This window comes from Aspergillus ambiguus, assembly GCF_047715705.1.
Source record: "Aspergillus ambiguus strain CBS 117.58 unplaced genomic scaffold BDV59scaffold_6, whole genome shotgun sequence".
NCBI classification, from domain to species: Eukaryota; Fungi; Ascomycota; class Eurotiomycetes; order Eurotiales; family Aspergillaceae; genus Aspergillus; species Aspergillus ambiguus.
In genome coordinates, this window is record NW_027395519.1 from 526743 (window position 1) to 545430 (window position 18688).

An 18688-nucleotide genomic window follows, 5' to 3' on the forward strand; every position below is an offset into this window, starting at 1 on the left:
AGGTCACATCGGTAGCCTTCTCGCCCGACGGCCAGCTGTTAGCGTCCGGCTCTTACGACAAGACAGTGCGGCTCTGGGACCCAGCAACAGGGACGTCACAGCAGACTCTTAAGGCCCATGCAACTTGGGTCTACTCTGTGGCCTTTTCACCTGACGGTCACCTACTGGCATCCGGCTCTGAGGACAAGACAGTGCACCTCTGGGACCCGGCGACGAGAGCGCTGCGACAGACTCTCGAGATGAAATTGGTGCCGTATGGTATCAAGTTTTCTCGGCATAGTGCATATCCAAGCACTAATCTATGCCCCTTCAGTATTCAGCCTAGGTCTGATTGTGAGGATCATTCTTCAAATTCTTTTTACATGGACATGGATCCAAAGATCTCAATAGAGCAGAGGGAGTGGATAGCCCTGAAGGGCGAAAAAGTCATTTGGCTTCCTCCTCTGTTCCGGCCTAGTTGTTCGGCGGTTAAAGGTAAATTGCTAGCTTTAGGACACGCATCAGGGCGAGTTTCCATTTTAGGATTCGATGTATAGGTGGGGTCAATGATTCCACTTTCGTTCATTATATTTCCTAATATCTTACGGTAAAAGGACTTGGGAGAGTAAGTGGAATTATATGGCTCTATTTGCTGTTGGGGCATGCTATCAATTTCCATGAGGTTCTTCCAGAACCCACTTGAAGTCAGTCCGTTGCGTTACGAAGAGTTTATGATAAGCAGGCCCTCTTCTGGAAAAAGGGTATAAATCGGAGTCCAATGAAATACACCTAATTTTTGAGCTAGTGCCTTGGTAGTTAAGCTTAGAATTGGGAGGTGAGCTTAAAATAGCGAAGCTGGTTTTGCAGTTAACTGTACTTAAGCAGCGCCCTGAGAAGACTTGCCACCCAGTTCAGTTGTTCCTCCGAGCTGCCGTCCGTAGGGATGCTCGTCGAGCCCGATGCACTGGCAGTGGGTACCGCCGAGGCCGTAGTGGAGGGTCGGACGCTGGTGGCCAGCGTGGTCGGCACGGAGGGCGTGGACGCAGCGTTGTTGTTCGCGTTGGCAGTGGTGGTGATGGCGACGTCGGCGGCGGTAGTCGAGCTCGCGCCCGAGCTAGAGCCAGACCCAGAGCCAGAACCGCCCACGGTGAAATCAACACAAGACTCGTAGGTCTGGTCAATCGACTGCGCGTACCAGTACCACTGGAGCACACAGGCACCAGCCTCCGAGCACTGGCTGCCCAGATCATCGGGGATAGTGACGCTGAAGTTGGTCTCGTCGTCGGTGACGCCCGTCGCGGTGGAGGCGTAGTTTTTCCAGGACTTCAGCGGGCTACCGATGACCGAGTTGGAGGCGGTGTCGACGACGGAGACGTTGGCCACGCCGGTGTGCGGGGCGCGAATGTCGACGACGAAGTCGACCTTCTGGCCGGGCGAGTACGAGTAGACGTTGTCCTTGTTGTCGGCGAACTTGTAGCCCTTGCACAGGAAGATGTCGCACTTCTGGGCGTTGAAGTCACTCTGGCCCTTGGCCACCTGCAGCTCGCCCTGCACATTGCCGTAGTTGTCCGACTGCTGGTTGATTTCCACCTGCTCACCGCAGGCGGCCTTCATGGCATCGCCCGGCATCCGGGCTTTGGGGGTGGTCACGAAGCCATGGCCGTGAGCCATGGAGGTCAGGCCAGCCAGGGCAAGGATGGAGCTGGGGTACTTCATGCTGATGATAAAGAATGAATGGAATGAATGGGTTTCAAGTGAAAGAGTGAGCCGGGTATACCAGTATACCGGGGTCAGATGAATGGAATAGGTTGAAAGAACGAGAGGTCACAGACCGGATGTTAGAAAGAAACACAAAGAGACAAGACTGCGTGGAGGAAAGACAAGAGAGCTCTTTGACGCACTCTCCATGACTATATATACGACTGTATCCGGACGTTAGCCGACCGGATGCCCCAGAGGAGAGGAGGCACCATGAAACACCACTGTGGGCTCAGAATGTAGACACAACCCTGAGCATCCCTTGATATCAATCAGTTTCGGGTTTCTCCACTGAGCCGCCTCCACCGGAAAACGGTATCTTGCTGGCCTCGGCCAGGGTGCTCCGAGGCATGGGCTGTTCGTTGGCTCGTCCCTGGGCATAGGGCATCGGGCGGAAGCCGAACAGCTCCCAAGCTGTCAACCTGCGAAGCACCGCGTAGTTTCACGTTAATTGGCGTGAAACAGTCCGAGCGACGGTGGACTGATTAGTATAGAATTAGTCGAATCGGAGAAGGGGGGAAGCAGCTCCTGGATGCTTGGCACCGCAGAGGTTTCAGCTTCATTAACGGGGAGGCTTGAATCCACCCCGGCGCAAATCTGGACTGTGTGATTTGTCTAGGCGGCGCGATCCTCCAGGATTCGGGCTTATCAAGCGTTCTGTGTTGATGGATCGGACAGACAGATGGTGGGAAAGCTCTTCGTGGGCATCCTCACACAGCCCCCATGTCTAGCGTGAGGCGGGCTCCTCTGATCGTCGTTTCATAATTCCAAAGTGGCAGGATATGGTAAGAAACAGGAATAGGATGTCCAATTCATCGATCCGCAAAGAGGTATCTCATCAAAATCAAAAGGCTACACTAAATCGTTGTAGAATCGTCCAAGAAATAGAACAGCAGACCAAAACAATACGCAGATGTCCAAAACAATCAATCAACCACATTAAGATGGGTTCGCCCGCCGGCCTCCCAGAAAGAGCCTATTTCGCTGTAGGGGGAGTAGCCGTCGTGGAGTAATTATCTGCGAACGGGTTCTGGACTTGGAAATCCTCTGACCGATACTCATACCGACCGGCTGCACTGCTATTTGTAGTGGTCGGTGCGGGAGGAGATATCGGAGAAGACACCAGAGTAGGCATTGGAGCAGACGTGGACTCTGGCGAGACCGGGCTCATGGACGACATCGTGGGCGGAGTCCCCGAGTCCCGATGAGGCAGAGGAGGTGCTGGGACCGGCGGCAGACCACCAGAGGCCGAGGCGTTGTCCTTGGAGGAGGCAGGGGACTGACTCCCCGACTGGCCCAACGCCTTGCGGGCGTGCAGGATCGCATGCTGGTGCTTGGACTGCGCCACGGAGAGCCTGTCGTTCGCCTCGATCAAGGTGAGCAGCGTATCCTCGTCGGGAGGAGGGTTGGTCGAGTGGATATAGGTCTGCATGGCGCGGGCGGCGGAGCGACAGCGGTCGGAGAATTCCTTGATCAGCTCATTTTCCAGCAACTCCGACGGAGGCGTCATCTGGACAAACTGCATGAGCAGCTGAGCGGACGTTTTCGCCTCTTCGACGCGAGCAGCCAGCTCATCGGGAGGCGGCAGCGTGGCATAGTTCTGGGCTGGCGGGTAGGGAGGACGCGCGTGCGGCGACTGCGAGGAGGACCGGAAGTGGCTCTAACGGCGGACGGTGAGCATGGATGGCTTGCAAGTGTCGGAGAAAGGGGCCATATCATACATTACTGTGCGCTCGCAAAAGTTTAGGCTTCTCCTTGCGCCACATTTGCAACAGCGGCGTCAGATCTTCATCCCAAGCTCTCTGAGCATCCAGGGCATCCAGCGTCTGACACACGAAGTTATGCACATGCATGTCCTTCTTCTGTCGCAGGAGATCCTTCACGGTGGCGGCGAACTTGGAGTCGAGATTGCGCGCAAAGGTATGGCCGGGGTTGTCGACCAGGATGCGGATGAGCATGACCGCATTGTACTGCATGTGCGATGGGGTCTTGTTGGGCTCAGACAGGAGCTTGCGAATCAGATTGGCAGCCTCGCGAGCGGCATTGGGACTGGACTCTGCGCTCTCGACGATACTAGGCAGACGAACATACTCGGATCCGTGCTGGAAGGGGGGACGAATGAGTGAGCTGGGTGTTTACGCGCCGGGGAATTTCCGGACCTGGAGGTTGCATACAGCATTTCCTGGGTTGGTAGAAGCCTCGCAGAAGGCATTCTAGACGGGAGACGAAATGATCAGCTCGTCTTCGCAGGAGATGAAGAAACAGAACAGGCGACATACGACTTCGCGCAGGATCACCGCCTCCGGGGAGTCATCGGGATACGCCGCCGCGGGGGAGTCGCGCGTGGGACCTGCGGGAAGGATAAGCGTTCTGGTGCGGTCTAGGCGCGGGGATCACCTACTGGACCGTTTGGTATTGAGGGAGCTGAGGATGCGCTTCATGATGTGAGGGAGAGGAGGACAGACCGACGATGGATGGGAGAGGAAGAGGAAGAAGAGAAGAAGACAAGGCTGAAGTTGGGGAGAAAAAGGAGGCCAACAGGCATCGGCGTCTCGCCGCTTAGGCTGGATCCGGCTAGACTCGCGCCTCTACACATCAGTCTACGAATATCGGACTCTTGTGGCGATGCGCCATGACGATCAGGCCTGCGTGGAATCCTGATGCCTGCGGTTCTGCCTGTTTGCTGCCTGTCTACTGCCCGAGATGCTGGAGAAATTGTATAGCACAGCCACTCTTGGCCTGCAACCCGCTGACATTGTATACAACTACAATCCAGGAAATGCAATCCCATACATCCATACATCATTATCCGACGCGGCTATTCCCCCGTCGGAATCGGTCGTTGGAAAGAATTTTTTGTATTCCTTGAATGACCAGGTATTTGATCCGTACAATAGGCAAACTCCGGCTCCCAATTCATTCATTTTCCGACTACTGCCATGCACTCCCCCGTCCATGCGCCATCCACTTAAGCCTCGGTGAGGGCAGCACGGATCTGGGCACCGCGCTGGCGGGAGCTGAGGTGCTGTTCGCGCTTCACAACGTGGGGGCCCTTCTGGACGACCTCCTCACCCTCAGTGAGGATGAGCTCGATGTGGCAGGGGTTGGTCATGTAGGGGTTGATCTGGTCACATTAGCCGTGAGTCTGGGTTTGTGGAGGTGGGGGGGGTTATCTGTAGTTCGGGACATACACGACCGTGGGCACGGTAGGTGCGGCGGCGGCCCTTGGGAGCCTGGTTGACCTGGATGTGCTTGACGACGAGGTTGCCGGTGTCAAGGCCCTTGGTGTCGGCGTTGGCCTCGGCGTTCTTCAGGAGGTCGATGAGGAACTTGGCGGACTTCTGGGGCCAGCGGGCCTTGCTGACACCCCACTGCTTGCCTGGTCGGTTGGTCAGTACGTGTTTGGCGACCACCATCGGACTCTCCGAATCCGACCAGCCCGATCAGTACTCACCCTGAGCGCAGCGACCAGTGCTACCAGCGTACCGGCGCATGGGGACGGCCTCCGCCTTGTTGGTGACATTGTCGAGGAAAGTCAGGGCACGCTGGAGCTTCATGCCGTTGATGGCCTGAGCGGTCTCGCGGGTGTTCTTGAAGCTGACACGCAGGTAAGAGCCCCGGGCACGAGCGCTCTTAGCGGCCGGAATCTCCTGAGCAGCGTAACGGACCTGAAGAACCGAATCAGCCATTGCCCTTGTGTACCATCAAAACGCATGTTTCTCGGAAGGCCGGTTGGGCGTAGGTAGAGTCGAAAGTGTCACGAATATCGAGGGGAACAGTCTCTCACGAGGGAGAAGAGACAATATATCGACCGGTTCGAAAAGAAACCCTCGATGGGAGCGATCGGGACATCGTCGGGGCGCGCAACAATCTCTTCCTCGACAGCATCGAAACTCCTCCATTCAGCGTGCCACCATCCTCCAAACTCCTCCCGACTCCTCCACCACATTCTCCTCCCAAACAGGCGATCCGAGAAACACGCAGGACAAAATAACTCACCATCTTGAAGTGGTTGCCGAGCGGGGGTGGTCCTCAAAGTCGGAGTGAGAAGGGTTGTCGCTTTTCGTAGAGTCGATTCGGCCGGCTGGAGAAGCTGTGGTCGTGGTGCGATTTTTTGCGCTTGGCACGGGAAGCCCTAAGCGAGCCCTATCTGACCGCCTTTGACTAAGCTGTTTGATTACATAATCATCCTTACCTACTTGGGTAACTTAGTATGGTTAACTACTCGTGTTACTACGGCACACATGCACAAGACAGACAGACACATAATATGGTAGTATTGTAGATATCCTCAATTACTTCTTCTGCTCCGGCACCAGCGTCACCATCTCCCCTCGCTCCACCGCACTCCGCACATTCTCCAGCACCAGCAGCTCCATCTCCTTCTGCGTCTCGTAGGTCATCGTACCGATATGCGGCAACAGCATCACCCGCGGGTTCTGCACCAGCCCAGCTTCCACCACCGGTTCATTCTCATACACATCCAGACCCGCCGACATCACCTTGCCCGAATCCAGCGCCGCCACCAGCGCCTTCTCGTCGATGAGCGCCCCCCGCGCCGTGTTCACCAGCACCACCCCATCCTTCATCTTTTGGAACTCGGGCGCCCCGATGATGTGTCGGGTCGACGCATTCAGCGCCAGGTTCAGACTCAGCACGTCCGACTGCGCCAGTAGCTCATCAAACGAGACGTAGGTCGCTCCGCCTTCCAGCTCGGGCGTGAGTCGGGACCGGTTGTGGTAGATGATCTTCATGCCGAAGGCGCGGGCGCGGTTGGCCATTTCCTGTCGTCCATCCGTCAGCATGTCCTGGTAGAAAATCCATTTCATTGCCAATGACTTACCCGGCCGATTCCTCCCATCCCGAGGATTCCCAGCACTTTTCCCTGGGGGTCATGGCCGAGGGTGGTCTGACCTTGCCATGTTCCCGCGCGCAACGCCGCCAGCGGCACATACGCCTGGCGCAGGGCCCCGATCATCAGGAAAATGCCCACGTCGGCCGTGGCATGGTTGACGGCGACGGGGGTGCTGGATACGAGGATTCCTGGTGACCGTTAGTCGGGATACTGTCGGGAGTCAGGGATGTTTACGGACCCCGCTCGGTGCAGCCGGCGATATCGATGTTGTCATAACCGGCGCCGTTGTGGCAAATGTACTTGAGGGATTTGGGCAGAACTGCCAGCAATTCTGCGTTGAAGGGACCGGTGAACTAAATAATGGCATTAGTGATGTGCTCCCCGAGTAGCTGGGTGACTGCATCAAGTCTACCTTGGTGGAGGTGTTGGAGCGGTAGATGACCACGACGTCGTCATATTGACCGTCTTTGCAATTCCGGAGGAAATCCTCTCGGGTTCCGGTTGGAAACTCCTGTTGTCTCGTTAGGCTCCGGATTCTTTTCCTTTTGTCGGGAGCATACCTTGAGGGTCAGGATGGAGGAGAGATTCTCCCATTCCTGACGGGCGTGCGTGATGGCGCCGATGAGCAGAGCGGAGGGCATGATGAGTAGACTGAGGGAGAGAGGACCGACAATGGGAGTAGAAGAGAGGAGAAATCGAGAGAGAGAGAGAGAGAGAAATGGAAGAGTCGCAGAGAACAGCGAGAGTCGATGGGGATGCGTGGGGGGTCGGTCTTTATACTACTTGAGCTTCATTCGGATCAGTCCTGATACGTCATTCATTATGGGTCTCATGATCGAGGATATTTATATCCTTCAATTGCTATTTTCATCCTATCTACTATCATCATTCCATCAATTCTTTATCTTCAACTGCGTATATACATGAAGATGTCGTAGAAAGAAATGTACAATCTTTGTCCGGCCTTCCGGCTATTGACCTTCCCCATCGGGAACTCCGTGGGGCGGGATAATTATCCCCCCACGTTCAAACGCCGATGAGGGGAAATCCGTATAGTTACAACATTTTCTACTTCTAGAACCTCATCTTCTTCTCTCTTCCAATCTCCTTCAGCTGCCTTCTTTCTTCTCCCCTCAACCTTCACAATGTCCACTCCCGCCCTCGTCCTTCACGGTGCCAAAGACCTCCGTCTAGTAAGTCCCCCTCTCCATACCTCCCACCCATCTACTAACAGTTCCAGGAATCCAAACCGTGTCCATCTCCCGCCGATGGGGACGTCCAGGTTGCCATTCGTGCCACCGGTCTCTGCGGCTCCGACCTGCACTACTACTCCCACGGCCGCAATGGCGACTTTGTCGTGCGCGAGCCCATGTGTCTGGGCCATGAGTCGTCCGGCGTGATCACCGCCGTCGGCCCCAACGTCACCACCCTCCAGCCCGGTGATCGCGTTGCCCTCGAGGTCGGCCTGCCCTGTCGCGCCTGCACCTACTGCCAGACCGGCCGCTACAACATCTGCCCGGACATGAAGTTCCGCAGCAGCGCGAAGATCTTCCCGCACCTCGACGGCACCCTCATGGAGCGCACCAACCACCCAGCCAACATGTGCCACAAGCTGCCGGACAACGTCTCCTTCGCCGGCGGCGCCCTCGTCGAGCCCCTCGCCGTCTGCCTGCACGCCGTGCGCCGCTCACACCCGCCCTCGCGCGACGACCTCGCCCTCGCCGCCTCCCTCCACGGGCCCTCCGCCGCCCTGATCTTCGGCGCCGGCGCCATCGGTCTCCTCCTCGCCGCCGCTCTCGCCGCCGACGCCCGCTTCTCCGACATCGTCGTCGCGGATATTGATCCCGCCCGTCTGGCCATCGCCGACTCCCTCGGCCTCGGCCTCAAGACCACCCTCATCCCCAAGGGCCCCGCCGCCGGGGGGCCCCCGCCCCCGCCCAAGGACGCCCCCCACGCCGACCAGACCGCCTACGCCCTGCAGAACGCCCAGCGCGTCGCCGCCTCCCTCAAGGACGCCAACGCCATCGCCCCCGTCGGCTTCAGCCGCGTCTACGACTGCACCGGCGTGCCCGCCTGCGTCCAGGCCGGCATCTACGCCGCCGCCCCCGGCGCCGTCCTCGTCCAGATCGGCATGGGCAACCCCGTGCAGACCCTCCCCGTCGGCGCCGCCGCCCTCCGCGAGGTCGACATCATCGGCGTCTTCCGCTACGACGGCCACGCCTACCCGGCCGCCATCGACCTCCTCGCCAGCGGGAAGTTCGGCCGTGTCGAGGAGCTCGTCGTCACCCACCGCGTGCCCCTCGACCAGGGGGCCCGTGCGTTCCAGCTGGCCGGTAGCGGGGTGGACGAGTCCGGGACGCCGGTCGTCAAGGTCATGATTGAGAGTTAGGCGTTGTTTGGGGGCTTATCTTCTATTGTATTTATGTGGTGTGGGGTCTGATTTATGATTTGATGAGCACGATACCCCGTCCGGGTTCTGTAGACGCAGAATGGAGAATGTATATGCATTTGACTCGTATGATTACGCCTTCTTCAGCCCTCCGGCCAGCAGCAGACTCTGCCCTGTCATGTACCCCGTCGTCACGAGCATCGTCACCACGTTCGCCACCTCGTCCGGCACCCCCAGACGCCCGATCGGAATCCCCGCCGCCACCTCGGGGATGGCCTGCGCGCTGGGGATCATGCCCGTGTCGCCAATCATGGCCGGCGCCACGTCGTTGACGCTGATGTTGTGCTCCGCCAGGCGGGTCGACAGGTTCTTCATCATGCCCGTCATGCCGCCTTTGGACGCCGCGTAGTCTGTCCGGAGTGAGTGAGTGAGTGAGCCCGGTCTCGTTGGGAGGCGGGGGTGCACGCATGCATCAAGTACTTACGACAGCCGTTGATGCCACCGCCGTACCCGGCAATCGAGGACATGAACACAATGCGGCCCCACCGCTGCGTCTTCATGTGCTCGACCACACCTTTCACCAGGATGAACGACGCCCGCAGGTTGACGTTGATCGTGTAGTCGAACTCCTCGAGCGGGATGTCCCACACCTGCGGGATGCGTTTGCCGTGTCCGGCGTTGGAGACCAGGATGTCCGGCCGCTGACCGTGCTCGCGGTCGATCTGCTCGAACATGGCTTGGATCTGCTCCGCCGAGGCCACGTCCACCTGGTGGATGGAGAACCGGAGCCCAGTCGACTTGGCCTTGAGCTCCTCCACCAGTGCCGTGATGGCGGCCACATTGCTGGAGTATGTCAGCGCGAGGTGGACGCCTCGCTCCGCGAGCTGACGGGCACAGGCAGCCCCAATCCTGGAGATGGTAAGGCCACTGCTGATCATAGAATGTGTAGATAGGCTCTTACCCGCCAGATGCCCCGGTGATCAATGCCAGTCGGCCGCGAATCTCATTCAGTTGTGCCATGTTTTTTTTTTTCACTGATCTAGGGACTGGAGAGTATTGCGGTGGGTAGTGCTCTCGCTCTGGAGTAATAATAACCACTCGGATCGGAGTAACTCCCGAGGGGGAAGACGTGCGCCCCCCACACTCTGATGCGGGGCAGTGGGGGGCCCTCGACATCAAAACAGTAATTTGCTACGCGCCGAGCGTCTCGGTCTCTGCTCTGCTGCATTTACTCCGGAGCACAGCCGTGGTTGCGGGAGTTCTCCGCGAGCAAGATCGAGACGTCCGGACGCTCGACGCTGATGGGTATCGTTAGAAGAGAAGATTGGTCATGTCGCCTGACCAAGACGGAACTTGCCATGGCTGCGATCGATCTTGGCCGGTCTGATACAGCTCAGGGTTTTGGAAGGCCTCGTAGGCGAGGCTATTCGTGCCAGAAATCTGATCGCCGGACACATAGTCCCCCACTGCCTCCAGGTCCAACCAAGAGAAGTTGTTCGCGGGACTGAAGTGGAAGTAGCTGCTCTGGTCGGGAACGTGTGGGAGAGTACTGCTCTGCATTCGCACATCACTAGTCTGGTGGGTGCCTGCCGGGGATGCTATCGTGGTTGACTTGGACTTCCACAGAAGCTCGAGGAGCTTAGAATACCGAGAGCCGATGTCGTCCGGTCCGGCGCTGGCTCTCTTCAAGGCGGCCATAGTCCGCGTGACGAGATCGCGGACGTTCATCTCCTCTGCAGGCAGCATGACGCCAAATGAACGGGCCTGTGTGTGTTAGGGAAGTCATCGTGTTCCTTCTCGGGAGCCGTACCTTATATAGGAATACCGCGGCATATATGCCGTATAGGTAGAATCGAAGAGGCATGAAATGGAGATGCTTTTCAGGATGAACTCCATCGACCAGGATGGTCAAGTAAGCCTTGGCCGCATCGACAGATTCATAGATGAACCGGGCATCCTGCATCGACGCTACATTGTTGAAGGTGGCACGCAAGTGTTCTCTCTGTGAGTGGTCATCCTTCTTCAGCCTTGACACCAGCGACTGAGAGATGGCCGCCTGGAACGCAAAGGCATTAATGTACAGTCGGAGATACTCGTACGATAGTTGTAATGTCACCTGCATGGGTTGGGAGCCTGAAACTCGTCAGCACAGCATACAGCCGATAGCAAAATAAAACGTACAAGGCAACGAGCCCCAACGGGACTTCCACCGCAGGATGGCCAGGCGAAAGTCATCCACGTACTTAACGTAGTCTCCCATGAGCATCATTTGGTTGCTGGTTCGCATGCCCGAGTACAGCACGTCGTGGACATTCCCGTAGAGCTGGGTTAAGTCCAAAGTTGCCTGGAAGATCCTCGCGTGATCTTCGTCGCCTTCCTTGACCGGCTGCAGGGACGGGAAATCCTGGCTGACCAGGCCGGTCATCGGCCCGGGGCCTCGCGACCAGAATGCACGTCCGATGCGGACGGAAATCAAACGGTCCGAGATGTAGCAACTGGTCCATGCGAGTCGACGGCGCGCTTCATTCTCCGTGTCGCCAGAAGAGTCACTCCGGAATGAGGTCCGATCTAATCCGAGAAAATATCCCGAGCGCAGGGCAAGTCCGACATGCATCCAGGCCGCCCGGTCCTCCTCTCCGCGGCCGACGCGCTCTACCCGTGGTCGGAGCCCCTGCGGTTCCCACTCCGCTAGGAGTAAAAGGGCTTCCACTGCCTCAACATCGCAGTCGACTCCGGCCGCAATGCCCGAGATAAGCTCATGCATGTATTTCGAGCAGTACTCGTGAATTTCCGGTCGTTCGACCAGATCCTTCGAGGCGATCGTAAGCACAGCGGTGAGAAGGTGCTTCTCATTATTCGCAAAGGCGTCCAGGGCGTTGCGATTGAAATATTTCCGGGGAACTAGTGGAAGATAGGGGTGGAAATGCTGCGCGAAGCGAGCTACCAGCTGCCACACGGTTCCCGGGTCCAATGAGCGTGATTGGACAAGCCGGTAGGCTTTGATTCCGGTATTCGGTTGGAAATCGGCTACAGACGCGCTCGGGAACGCATTGTACGAGGGGAAACTAGACGGAGCTACACGCATCGAGTCCGTTGTCGTCTCCGGGCTGCGGTCATCGGCTCCCCGTTTTGCAATACCAGTCAGGCATTGCCACGCATCAGATGGGTTCTGCGGCACGGAACCAATAGAAGCGGCGTCTTCGTCTTCCGCAGAAGCCGGTGTCTCTGTTTGAGGGTTCGGGGTGACAAAAACCACAGGTCCGGGATATGAGCTATTGGCCGTCGCACGGTTGTCTGATGTGGCTGGACTTGTTGAATCAAGAAGCGTGTCCCTCTGAGTGGACAAGCTACTGTCGGGGGTGAAATTTTTCATTTTATTTTTGCGAATGCGACGGCCTCCGCGGTTGGAGCTGCCTAGGACGCATTCGCGACCGTCTCGGAGACATCGTCGGCATGGCGGTACACCTGGACTGCCACTGCTGTCGCTGTCGTTTCTTAGTTTAATGATCCAACAGAATATATGTAGCAAGGGGGGGGGGCCAAAAAAGGGTAACCAGTGCAAACTTACAGGTCACACTTTGACTTGCGCTGGCGACAATGCAAACAAGCTCGCGATACGCGCTTCATCAAATGATCGGAGCGAAATTTTGTTCGCGATAAAGGCGTACTCGCCGGTTGAGGAGACTGGTCGTCTTGGTCCATGGCAAATAGGAGTGTTCAACGGGGTCAGAATTGGTAGCGGATACGGCGAGGAGACGGCATGTTTCGCCGTCGAGACCAGGCAGACGCGTCGTAACAAGAATGGAGCCGTAATACAGGAGAAAATCGATGAAGAGAAAATTACTCAAAAGGGCATTAAAGGTATAGAGGAAAGGGAATAGAAGAGGCTATCATGCAGCTGGCAATGGAAAGATCCTGGACGAAAGGAGGCTGGAGATCAAGCCGTGACCGGGGAGGTATACTCTGTTAGGAACGCAGGATCGATCTTCACAGCACAGGTGGTTTTCCCCACACGCGAGACCTTATATGCCAGTCGGACTAATCAATCCCACGCCATGGATTCCAAATGGTCGACGCCAACGGCCTTGGGCGATCGACAAGCGCAGAGGTTGAGAATGGCTGCCAACGTAAGCATGCGACCCACTAAGACGTGAGATGGAGGAAGACGAGAACTTATCTGGGGATGATGATACCTTGTAGTAGGGGGGTAAAGAGGAGTGTAGAGAAGTACGGGGGAACAGGAGTGACGGGAGTGTGTCGAGAGAGAGTTGGAGATGTTGACCCTTTTGGATTCTGGTCACTGGGTTTCTAGTCCTAATCGGGTATTCAGATTCTACTTTTACGCCACCAAATTCTGTATCTATGTTTGATGTATCTCAAATACTCTGGGATAATCTAGAGTCACGATACTCGAGATCTCTATCTTCGCGCCTTCCTTTCTACCCAGGTCGTGGCAAGCTTTTCCATACCGGATATATATCCCTCGGCTGGCGTCTCCAACTGCGTATTTCAATCCCCGACTCTATACTTCGATAACTGAACACCACCACTTTGAGCAATTTGGACACTTTTACACCCCCTGCCATCGAGAATAACTACAACAATAACGTCGATATAATCCCACAACAGGATTTTCACCGAGAAAACCGAAAACCACAAACCACAAAACAGAAAATCTCATTAGCCGAAGTGCGGGGCATCGGCCTTTGACGGCAACGGATCCTTACCGGATTGGGACGGACATGGGGGTTGCCCCGCATCATGAGAGTCTCTTATTACTTCTTTGTTACCACCGACGACTTGACTTGGGCCACCGTAGTGTGAACGTGCTCAGCTCCTTCGCTTAATCCTCTTAAAGCATCATGGCTGCTTCAATCCCTGCGCTCTTCTCCCTGGCCGGTAAGACCGCGATCGTCACGGGAGGTACTCGAGGCATTGGTCAGGCTATGGCCATTGCCTTGGCCGAAGCCGGTGCCGACATTGTCCTGATCCAGGTGGGTTACTACAAAGAGCACCTTATACGTGAGATCTCATGTACTGATCCTGCAGAGAGATGAATCCAACACGTCAACGCGAGACACCATCGTGAATGGGCTGGGCCGGAAAGCATGGATCCATGTCGCGGAGCTATCCAACCGAGAATCTATCAAGGGCGTCATGCCCGCTCTAACGAGCCAAGGCATTAAGCCCGAGATCCTGCTGAACTGTGCCGGCATCCAGCGGCGACACCCTAGTGAGAAGTTCCCGGACGAGGATTGGGACGAGGTGGGTGACTGGATTCCTTTGATTCTGGAGTGAAGCCCGTTAATGATTTCCCGGCTAAACAGGTCATTCAAGTCAATCTGACTTCCGTCTTTACCCTGTGCCGGGAGTTTGGTGCCTATCTACTGGCTCGAGATGCCTCGGAGTTCTCTTCCGGCCGCCGCGGTTCCATCATTAACGTCGCCTCCCTTCTCTCCTACCAGGGTGGCATTACCGTGCCCGCATATGCCGCGTCCAAGGGAGGTGTTTCCCAGCTGACGAAGGCTCTCTCCAATGAATGGGCGTCCAAGGGTATTAACGTGAACGCCATTGCGCCGGGATATATTGCGACCGATATGAACACAGCTCTGATCAACGACTCCAACCGTAATGCCGGCATTATGGCCCGGATTCCTGCCGGCCGCTGGGGAAAGCCGGAAGACTTTAAGGGAGTGATTGTTTTCCTGGCGAGTGAAGCCAGTAACTACGTTTCTGGGGAAACCGTGTGCGTGGATGGAGGCTGGATGGGACGGTAGTGCAGAGGATGTGTCATGATTGTCATGAGATCTGAGCATTTGTTTCTTTATTGTTGTCGTTATCTCCTTGTTTTCCCGATAGACAAATTTAAGACCTGAAAGCCTCTCATGACGTTTCTTCGGAAAGACATGCTGATTGATGATTATTTAGCGCCACGTTCTGGATAAATTGCTGTCTGGTGCGCCCGGCGCCTAGACAACGCTAGGCCAAACTATTGAATCCTGCTAACTGAGTGGGGAGGTAACGGCATCGCACGAGGATCTCCAGCGGAATCAAAATCCGGAGGGAAGAAAACCACGTTCTACGATGGTGAAGCTGAAGATGATGTTGGATGGCTTAGGGCCGGTCGAACCCCGTGACGGCCATGTGATCTGGCGAATCCCAAATCGAACTAAGATCGCAATCGCAACTTCGACTTCTTCCAATCCTTCGCCATCTGTCAGTTTCATCTTGTGACAGAACGAAAAAAAAAATCCTCTTGATAGTGGGTCAGCAATCCAGAGCATCTCATGGAGCACTTTTGAACCGCCCATCTCAACCGGATGTTTCAGCTGGGTCGGGCTTATATGAAACGCCCCCCTGCGCGGCTACAAGGCCAATGGATACGAGCGACTCGCCCAGCTGCTGTCGGGAATTTAGAAACCTACAATAGTCTTATTCAGGGCGACCATTGGCCCCTTTCGGCACCCACATAGAGCACTTGGCGTCTCCTCTGTCGGGGATCCTCTGCCATCGAGCCAACGGAGAGGCCCCGATAGGCTCTCAGGCCCTTTCCTGGCGTTCACCTTGGCGCCCAAGCGGATGAACCTCGTTTGGTGTCATGCCATCAGCGCCACCGAGGCCACCAGGCTAAGTCCTGAGGGAAAATAAGGCCAATGTTTTGGAGCAACTGGGCTTGTGATTGGCCCTCGCATCGTCCTGGTCTCAGTGAAGAACGGGGTTGGAGATCCGCAATCTCCTTTCCTCTTCCTGATTTTGACTTCCTCTGCGGATCCCGCTTGGATTGACAGGGTCTGCCCCTTTTACTAAAGAATATCTATCACTGGTCTTCCAGGTTGACGTCTAGAAGATGAGTGTAGGAGATTTCTCACGGGCTCATCCTCTTCTTTCCTTTTCTCCACCACCTGTTCGTCCTTCATATTGATCAGCGGTGTTATTTCATTGTCATCAATAGACTCATTTAGACTTTCTTTTCCTGCTCTGCCATCCCCAATATTTGCCCAACGTTGAGCGTGATGCCAACCCCTTTCTGACTCTCGTTCACGACCATGCAGGTGGGGTACTGCCAGTAAGTCCCACTGGCTCCTTTTCAACAGACCCAAATAATGACAACAGATTCCAAAAGACTACACTCGAATTCGCAATCTCGTGGTCTCCTACTGGGTGGGATGCCTTGACAGCCACTCTTTCTCCCCTTGTTTGACAGTAAACTCGCCCCTGGGAACAACAATAGCTATTGTCACAACTCCTGGCACAAAAACAACCACATCATTATCCATGGACCTTTCAAAGCGTCATTGTTTATAACTCTTTTAGTCCTTTTGTATTCCCTCGTCATCTGGCGGTTGCATGCCTACCACACACATTCCTTCTGTTTCCCTGTCATCGAGCATTTTTCCCTGCATCATCTTGCATATGAATTTGCACCTGGCATTCGACATCTCACCTGCTCGCCACCTAAAGAATTCTGGCTCCACCTGATCGCCCAGCCGGCCCTGCAGCTTTCTTTAATATCCCTTGATCGCAACCTTTGCAGGTCCCTCCCTCCCCTCCGTCACCTCAACTTCCCACCGGCCGGGTCCAGGGTCAGCGCCTCCAATGGATGGCCTTCACCGGATCGCCGCCCGAGGCTATGGGTCCAATGCGACCTACATTTACGAATACTCTCGAGGGCTGAACGGCGTCAACATACCTCGAGATGTACTCTTCACCCGTATCATCTACTGGAGCGTTATCGGCGTTGCCCTGGTCATCTTCTGTGGCCGTATCGCTCAACTCAGCCACTCCTACCTTCGCTTCCTCTCGTCCCTGGGTGCTTCTCGAAGACAGCAGACCTTCTGGAGTCGAGAAGAATCCCGCACCTGGGCAAACATCAAGAAACACATCCTCTACGCACCAATCAGTCGGAAGCGGCACAACCGCGAAATCCAGCTGTCCTCTGCTATCAATGTCGGGACCTTACCCTCGCGGCTCCAGGCCATCCTGATCCTCCTCTACGGCGCCAGCCAGATCGCCTACTGCGCCATACTCGACTACCGCGTCAACGAAAGGCCCGCGCTCATCGCGGAGCTGCGCGGGCGATCCGGCACCCTTGCCGTGCTCAATATGGTGCCCCTCTTCCTCCTGGCCGGCCGCAACAACCCCCTCATCCCCCTCCTGCACATCAGCTTCGACACCTACAACCTCCTGCACCGCTGGCTCGGGCGCATCGTCGTGATCGAGAGCCTCGTCCACACCGCCGCATGGGCCACCAACGCCATCGACGACCATAGCCTCGCCGACATGGTACGTCGCCTGCGCGACATCCCCTTCTTCTCCTGGGGCCTACTGGGCACCTGCTCCATGGTCTTCCTAGTGCTGCACTCGCCGTCGCCTCTCCGCCACGCCTTCTATGAGACCTTCCTGCACCTGCACCAGCTCTTCGCCTTCCTCGCCTTCCTCGGCGTCTACATCCACATCGACATCGACCGCCTCCCCCAGAAACCCTGGATCGTCGCCGCCGGCCTCCTCTGGCTGCTCGACCGCGCCGCCCGTCTCCTCCGCCTCCTCTACCTCAACCTCGCCCCGCGCCGAGGCGCCACCCGTCTCGTCGTCGAGGCCCTCCCCGGCGAAGCCTGCCGCGTGACCTTCCACCTCCCGCGGCGCGTCGCCATCGCCCCAGGGAGCCACGTCTTCGCATACATCCCACGCATCTCATGGTGGATGTCACACCCGTTCTCGGTCGCCTGGGTGGAACCCAGCAGCAGCAAGACCGACCTCTGCATCCCCATGCACCCTCCAACACCATCGCACCTCGAAAAGCAGCCGGCGCCCGCCCTCCCCCTGGACGACTACATGCACGACCCGCACCAGCCGACAGCGGTGTCGCTGATCATCTCCGCCCGCCAAGGCATGACCCGCGCGCTGTACAACGCCGCGCTGGCCGCGCCGGCCGGCACGTTGCACACGGCCGGGTTCATCGAGGGCCCGTACGGCGCGCACCCGACAGACCTAGGAAGCTACGGCACGGCGGTGCTCTTCTCGGCGGGCGCGGGCATCACGCACCACGTGCTGCACGTCCGGGACCTGATCGCGCGCGCGGCCGACGCCCGCGCCGCCACCCAGCACATCTGCCTCGTGTGGTCGGTCCGCAGCACGGACCACCTGGTGTGGGTGCAACAGTGGATGGACGCTGTGCTGCGCATGCCGGGCCGTCGCGCCCTGCTCACCGTCAAGCTGTTCATTTCTAAGCCCAAGAGCAGCCGCGACATCGTCTCGCCCAGCGCCTCCATTCAGATGCTCCCTGGTCGGTGTCGTCCGGGCGTAGTGCTGGACGAGGTGCTACCGCGTCGGGTCGGCGCTACCGTCGTGTCGGTTTGTGGGCCTGGCGCGTTTGCCGATGAAGTGCGTGCGGCGGCGAGGGCGAATATCGCGCGTGGCATGGTGGTTGACTTTGTCGAGGAGGCGTTTACGTGGTGATGGTTGGTTGGTTCCTTTTGCTTGCGTTGCATCGTTGGCGTTCTTGTCTAAGCGGTCTTTGCTTGTCCCTCCTGTAGCATAGCGTCTAGTTGGATATCAAATGGGCGGTCTATTCTGGATTATATTGTCGGGTGTGAATTGCGTGATGGATTTTCCGAAATAACTCCTATCTAACGGTTCTAGATATGTAGTGCGTACAGGCAGTAGCCAACAGGTAACGTAACCCAGAGGGAAAATAAGGGAGGAATAAC

General features: G+C 56.7%; 10 protein-coding genes across 10 annotated transcripts in view; 4 read left to right on the forward strand and 6 right to left on the reverse strand.

Moving 5' to 3' along the window:
• Nucleotides 1-390, forward strand: part of BDV59DRAFT_191665 (uncharacterized protein) — a gene marked incomplete at both ends in the record, with an annotated part of 4398 nt that extends 4008 nt beyond the window's left edge. Inside the window, 2 exons of the mRNA XM_073691932.1 lie at nt 16-253; nt 321-390. Coding sequence (XP_073550518.1) covers nt 16-253; nt 321-390 — 308 coding nt within the window. The remainder of the gene's footprint in view (nt 1-15; nt 254-320) is intronic.
• A 330-nt stretch (nt 391-720) lies between these two features.
• On the reverse strand, nt 721-1805 carry BDV59DRAFT_143948 (lytic polysaccharide monooxygenase). Its single transcript, XM_073687225.1, has one exon. The coding sequence runs from the start codon at nt 1693-1695 to the stop codon at nt 847-849; it is 849 nt and encodes a 282-aa protein (XP_073550519.1). The 5' UTR covers nt 1696-1805; the 3' UTR covers nt 721-846.
• A 610-nt stretch (nt 1806-2415) lies between these two features.
• Nucleotides 2416-4342, reverse strand: BDV59DRAFT_143900 (VHS and GAT domain-containing protein). The gene is made up of 5 exons (XM_073687224.1): nt 4139-4342; nt 4017-4087; nt 3912-3950; nt 3459-3839; nt 2416-3397 (listed from the first exon to the last, which is right to left on the reverse strand). Exons 1-5 carry the CDS (start codon nt 4176-4178, stop codon nt 2714-2716), a joined length of 1215 nt encoding a protein of 404 aa, XP_073550520.1. The 5' UTR covers nt 4179-4342; the 3' UTR covers nt 2416-2713.
• A 69-nt stretch (nt 4343-4411) lies between these two features.
• Nucleotides 4412-5815, reverse strand: rpl17 (60S ribosomal protein uL22). Its single transcript, XM_073688827.1, has 4 exons — nt 5737-5815; nt 5192-5405; nt 4929-5116; nt 4412-4861 (listed from the first exon to the last, which is right to left on the reverse strand). The coding sequence occupies exons 1-4, from the start codon at nt 5737-5739 to the stop codon at nt 4706-4708; spliced, it is 561 nt and encodes a 186-aa protein (XP_073550521.1). The 5' UTR covers nt 5740-5815; the 3' UTR covers nt 4412-4705.
• A 173-nt stretch (nt 5816-5988) lies between these two features.
• On the reverse strand, nt 5989-7420 carry BDV59DRAFT_173101 (D-mandelate dehydrogenase-like dehydrogenase). The gene is made up of 5 exons (XM_073688828.1): nt 7153-7420; nt 7005-7103; nt 6831-6945; nt 6581-6780; nt 5989-6521 (listed from the first exon to the last, which is right to left on the reverse strand). Exons 1-5 carry the CDS (start codon nt 7231-7233, stop codon nt 6033-6035), a joined length of 984 nt encoding a protein of 327 aa, XP_073550522.1. The 5' UTR covers nt 7234-7420; the 3' UTR covers nt 5989-6032.
• A 95-nt stretch (nt 7421-7515) lies between these two features.
• Nucleotides 7516-8981, forward strand: BDV59DRAFT_211343 (NAD(P)-dependent alcohol dehydrogenase; the record flags this gene model as incomplete). Its single annotated transcript, XM_073695784.1, has 2 exons — nt 7516-7785; nt 7833-8981. Exons 1-2 carry the CDS (start codon nt 7738-7740, stop codon nt 8979-8981), a joined length of 1197 nt encoding a protein of 398 aa, XP_073550523.1. The 5' UTR covers nt 7516-7737.
• A 132-nt stretch (nt 8982-9113) lies between these two features.
• Nucleotides 9114-10001, reverse strand: BDV59DRAFT_199748 (SDR family NAD(P)-dependent oxidoreductase; the record flags this gene model as incomplete). The annotated part of the gene is made up of 3 exons (XM_073693424.1): nt 9114-9391; nt 9466-9890; nt 9943-10001. 3 exons carry the CDS (start codon nt 9999-10001, stop codon nt 9114-9116), a joined length of 762 nt encoding a protein of 253 aa, XP_073550524.1.
• An 82-nt stretch (nt 10002-10083) lies between these two features.
• BDV59DRAFT_143993 (Zn(II)2Cys6 transcription factor) lies at nt 10084-12843 on the reverse strand. The gene is made up of 4 exons (XM_073687226.1): nt 12550-12843; nt 11163-12466; nt 10792-11114; nt 10084-10745 (listed from the first exon to the last, which is right to left on the reverse strand). Exons 1-4 carry the CDS (start codon nt 12681-12683, stop codon nt 10293-10295), a joined length of 2214 nt encoding a protein of 737 aa, XP_073550525.1. The 5' UTR covers nt 12684-12843; the 3' UTR covers nt 10084-10292.
• Nucleotides 12844-13680: 837 nt separating this feature from the next.
• On the forward strand, nt 13681-14895 carry BDV59DRAFT_144016 (putative 2-deoxy-D-gluconate 3-dehydrogenase). The gene is made up of 3 exons (XM_073687227.1): nt 13681-13975; nt 14031-14246; nt 14309-14895. Exons 1-3 carry the CDS (start codon nt 13844-13846, stop codon nt 14756-14758), a joined length of 798 nt encoding a protein of 265 aa, XP_073550526.1. The 5' UTR covers nt 13681-13843; the 3' UTR covers nt 14759-14895.
• A 1011-nt stretch (nt 14896-15906) lies between these two features.
• BDV59DRAFT_144018 (ferric reductase family protein) lies at nt 15907-18642 on the forward strand. The gene is made up of 2 exons (XM_073687228.1): nt 15907-16047; nt 16105-18642. Exon 2 carries the CDS (start codon nt 16578-16580, stop codon nt 18435-18437), a length of 1860 nt encoding a protein of 619 aa, XP_073550527.1. The 5' UTR covers nt 15907-16047; nt 16105-16577; the 3' UTR covers nt 18438-18642.
• Nucleotides 18643-18688: the final 46 nt, after the last annotated feature.

Coding starts and splice junctions, on each gene's coding strand:
- BDV59DRAFT_143948 (XM_073687225.1), bottom strand. CDS start 1,695: ATGAAGTACCCCAGCTCCATCCTTGCCCTGGCTGGCCTGACCTCCATG.
- BDV59DRAFT_143900 (XM_073687224.1), bottom strand. CDS start 4,178: ATGAAGCGCATCCTCAGCTCCCTCAATACCAAACGGTCCA. Junction 4,088..4,138: donor CCTCAATACCAAACGGTCCA/GTAGGTGATCCC, acceptor TCCTTCCCGCAG/GTCCCACGCGCGACTCCCCC. Junction 3,951..4,016: donor CGGTGATCCTGCGCGAAGTC/GTATGTCGCCTG, acceptor TCTCCCGTCTAG/AATGCCTTCTGCGAGGCTTC.
- rpl17 (XM_073688827.1), bottom strand. Junction 5,117..5,191: donor CACTGGTCGCTGCGCTCAGG/GTGAGTACTGAT, acceptor CCAACCGACCAG/GCAAGCAGTGGGGTGTCAGC. Junction 4,862..4,928: donor CCTACCGTGCCCACGGTCGT/GTATGTCCCGAA, acceptor TAATGTGACCAG/ATCAACCCCTACATGACCAA.
- BDV59DRAFT_173101 (XM_073688828.1), bottom strand. CDS start 7,233: ATGCCCTCCGCTCTGCTCATCGGCGCCATCACGCACGCCCGTCAGGAA. Junction 7,104..7,152: donor CCTCCATCCTGACCCTCAAG/GTATGCTCCCGA, acceptor ACGAGACAACAG/GAGTTTCCAACCGGAACCCG. Junction 6,946..7,004: donor GCTCCAACACCTCCACCAAG/GTAGACTTGATG, acceptor GCCATTATTTAG/TTCACCGGTCCCTTCAACGC.
- BDV59DRAFT_143993 (XM_073687226.1), bottom strand. CDS start 12,683: ATGGACCAAGACGACCAGTCTCCTCAACCGGCGAGTACGCCTTTATCG. Junction 11,115..11,162: donor CCGTTGGGGCTCGTTGCCTT/GTACGTTTTATT, acceptor GACGAGTTTCAG/GCTCCCAACCCATGCAGGTG. Junction 10,746..10,791: donor CCGCGGTATTCCTATATAAG/GTACGGCTCCCG, acceptor TAACACACACAG/GCCCGTTCATTTGGCGTCAT.
- BDV59DRAFT_144016 (XM_073687227.1), top strand. CDS start 13,844: ATGGCTGCTTCAATCCCTGCGCTCTTCTCCCTGGCCGGTAAGACCGCG. Junction 13,976..14,030: donor CCGACATTGTCCTGATCCAG/GTGGGTTACTAC, acceptor CTGATCCTGCAG/AGAGATGAATCCAACACGTC. Junction 14,247..14,308: donor CGGACGAGGATTGGGACGAG/GTGGGTGACTGG, acceptor CCGGCTAAACAG/GTCATTCAAGTCAATCTGAC.
- BDV59DRAFT_144018 (XM_073687228.1), top strand. CDS start 16,578: ATGGATGGCCTTCACCGGATCGCCGCCCGAGGCTATGGGTCCAATGCG.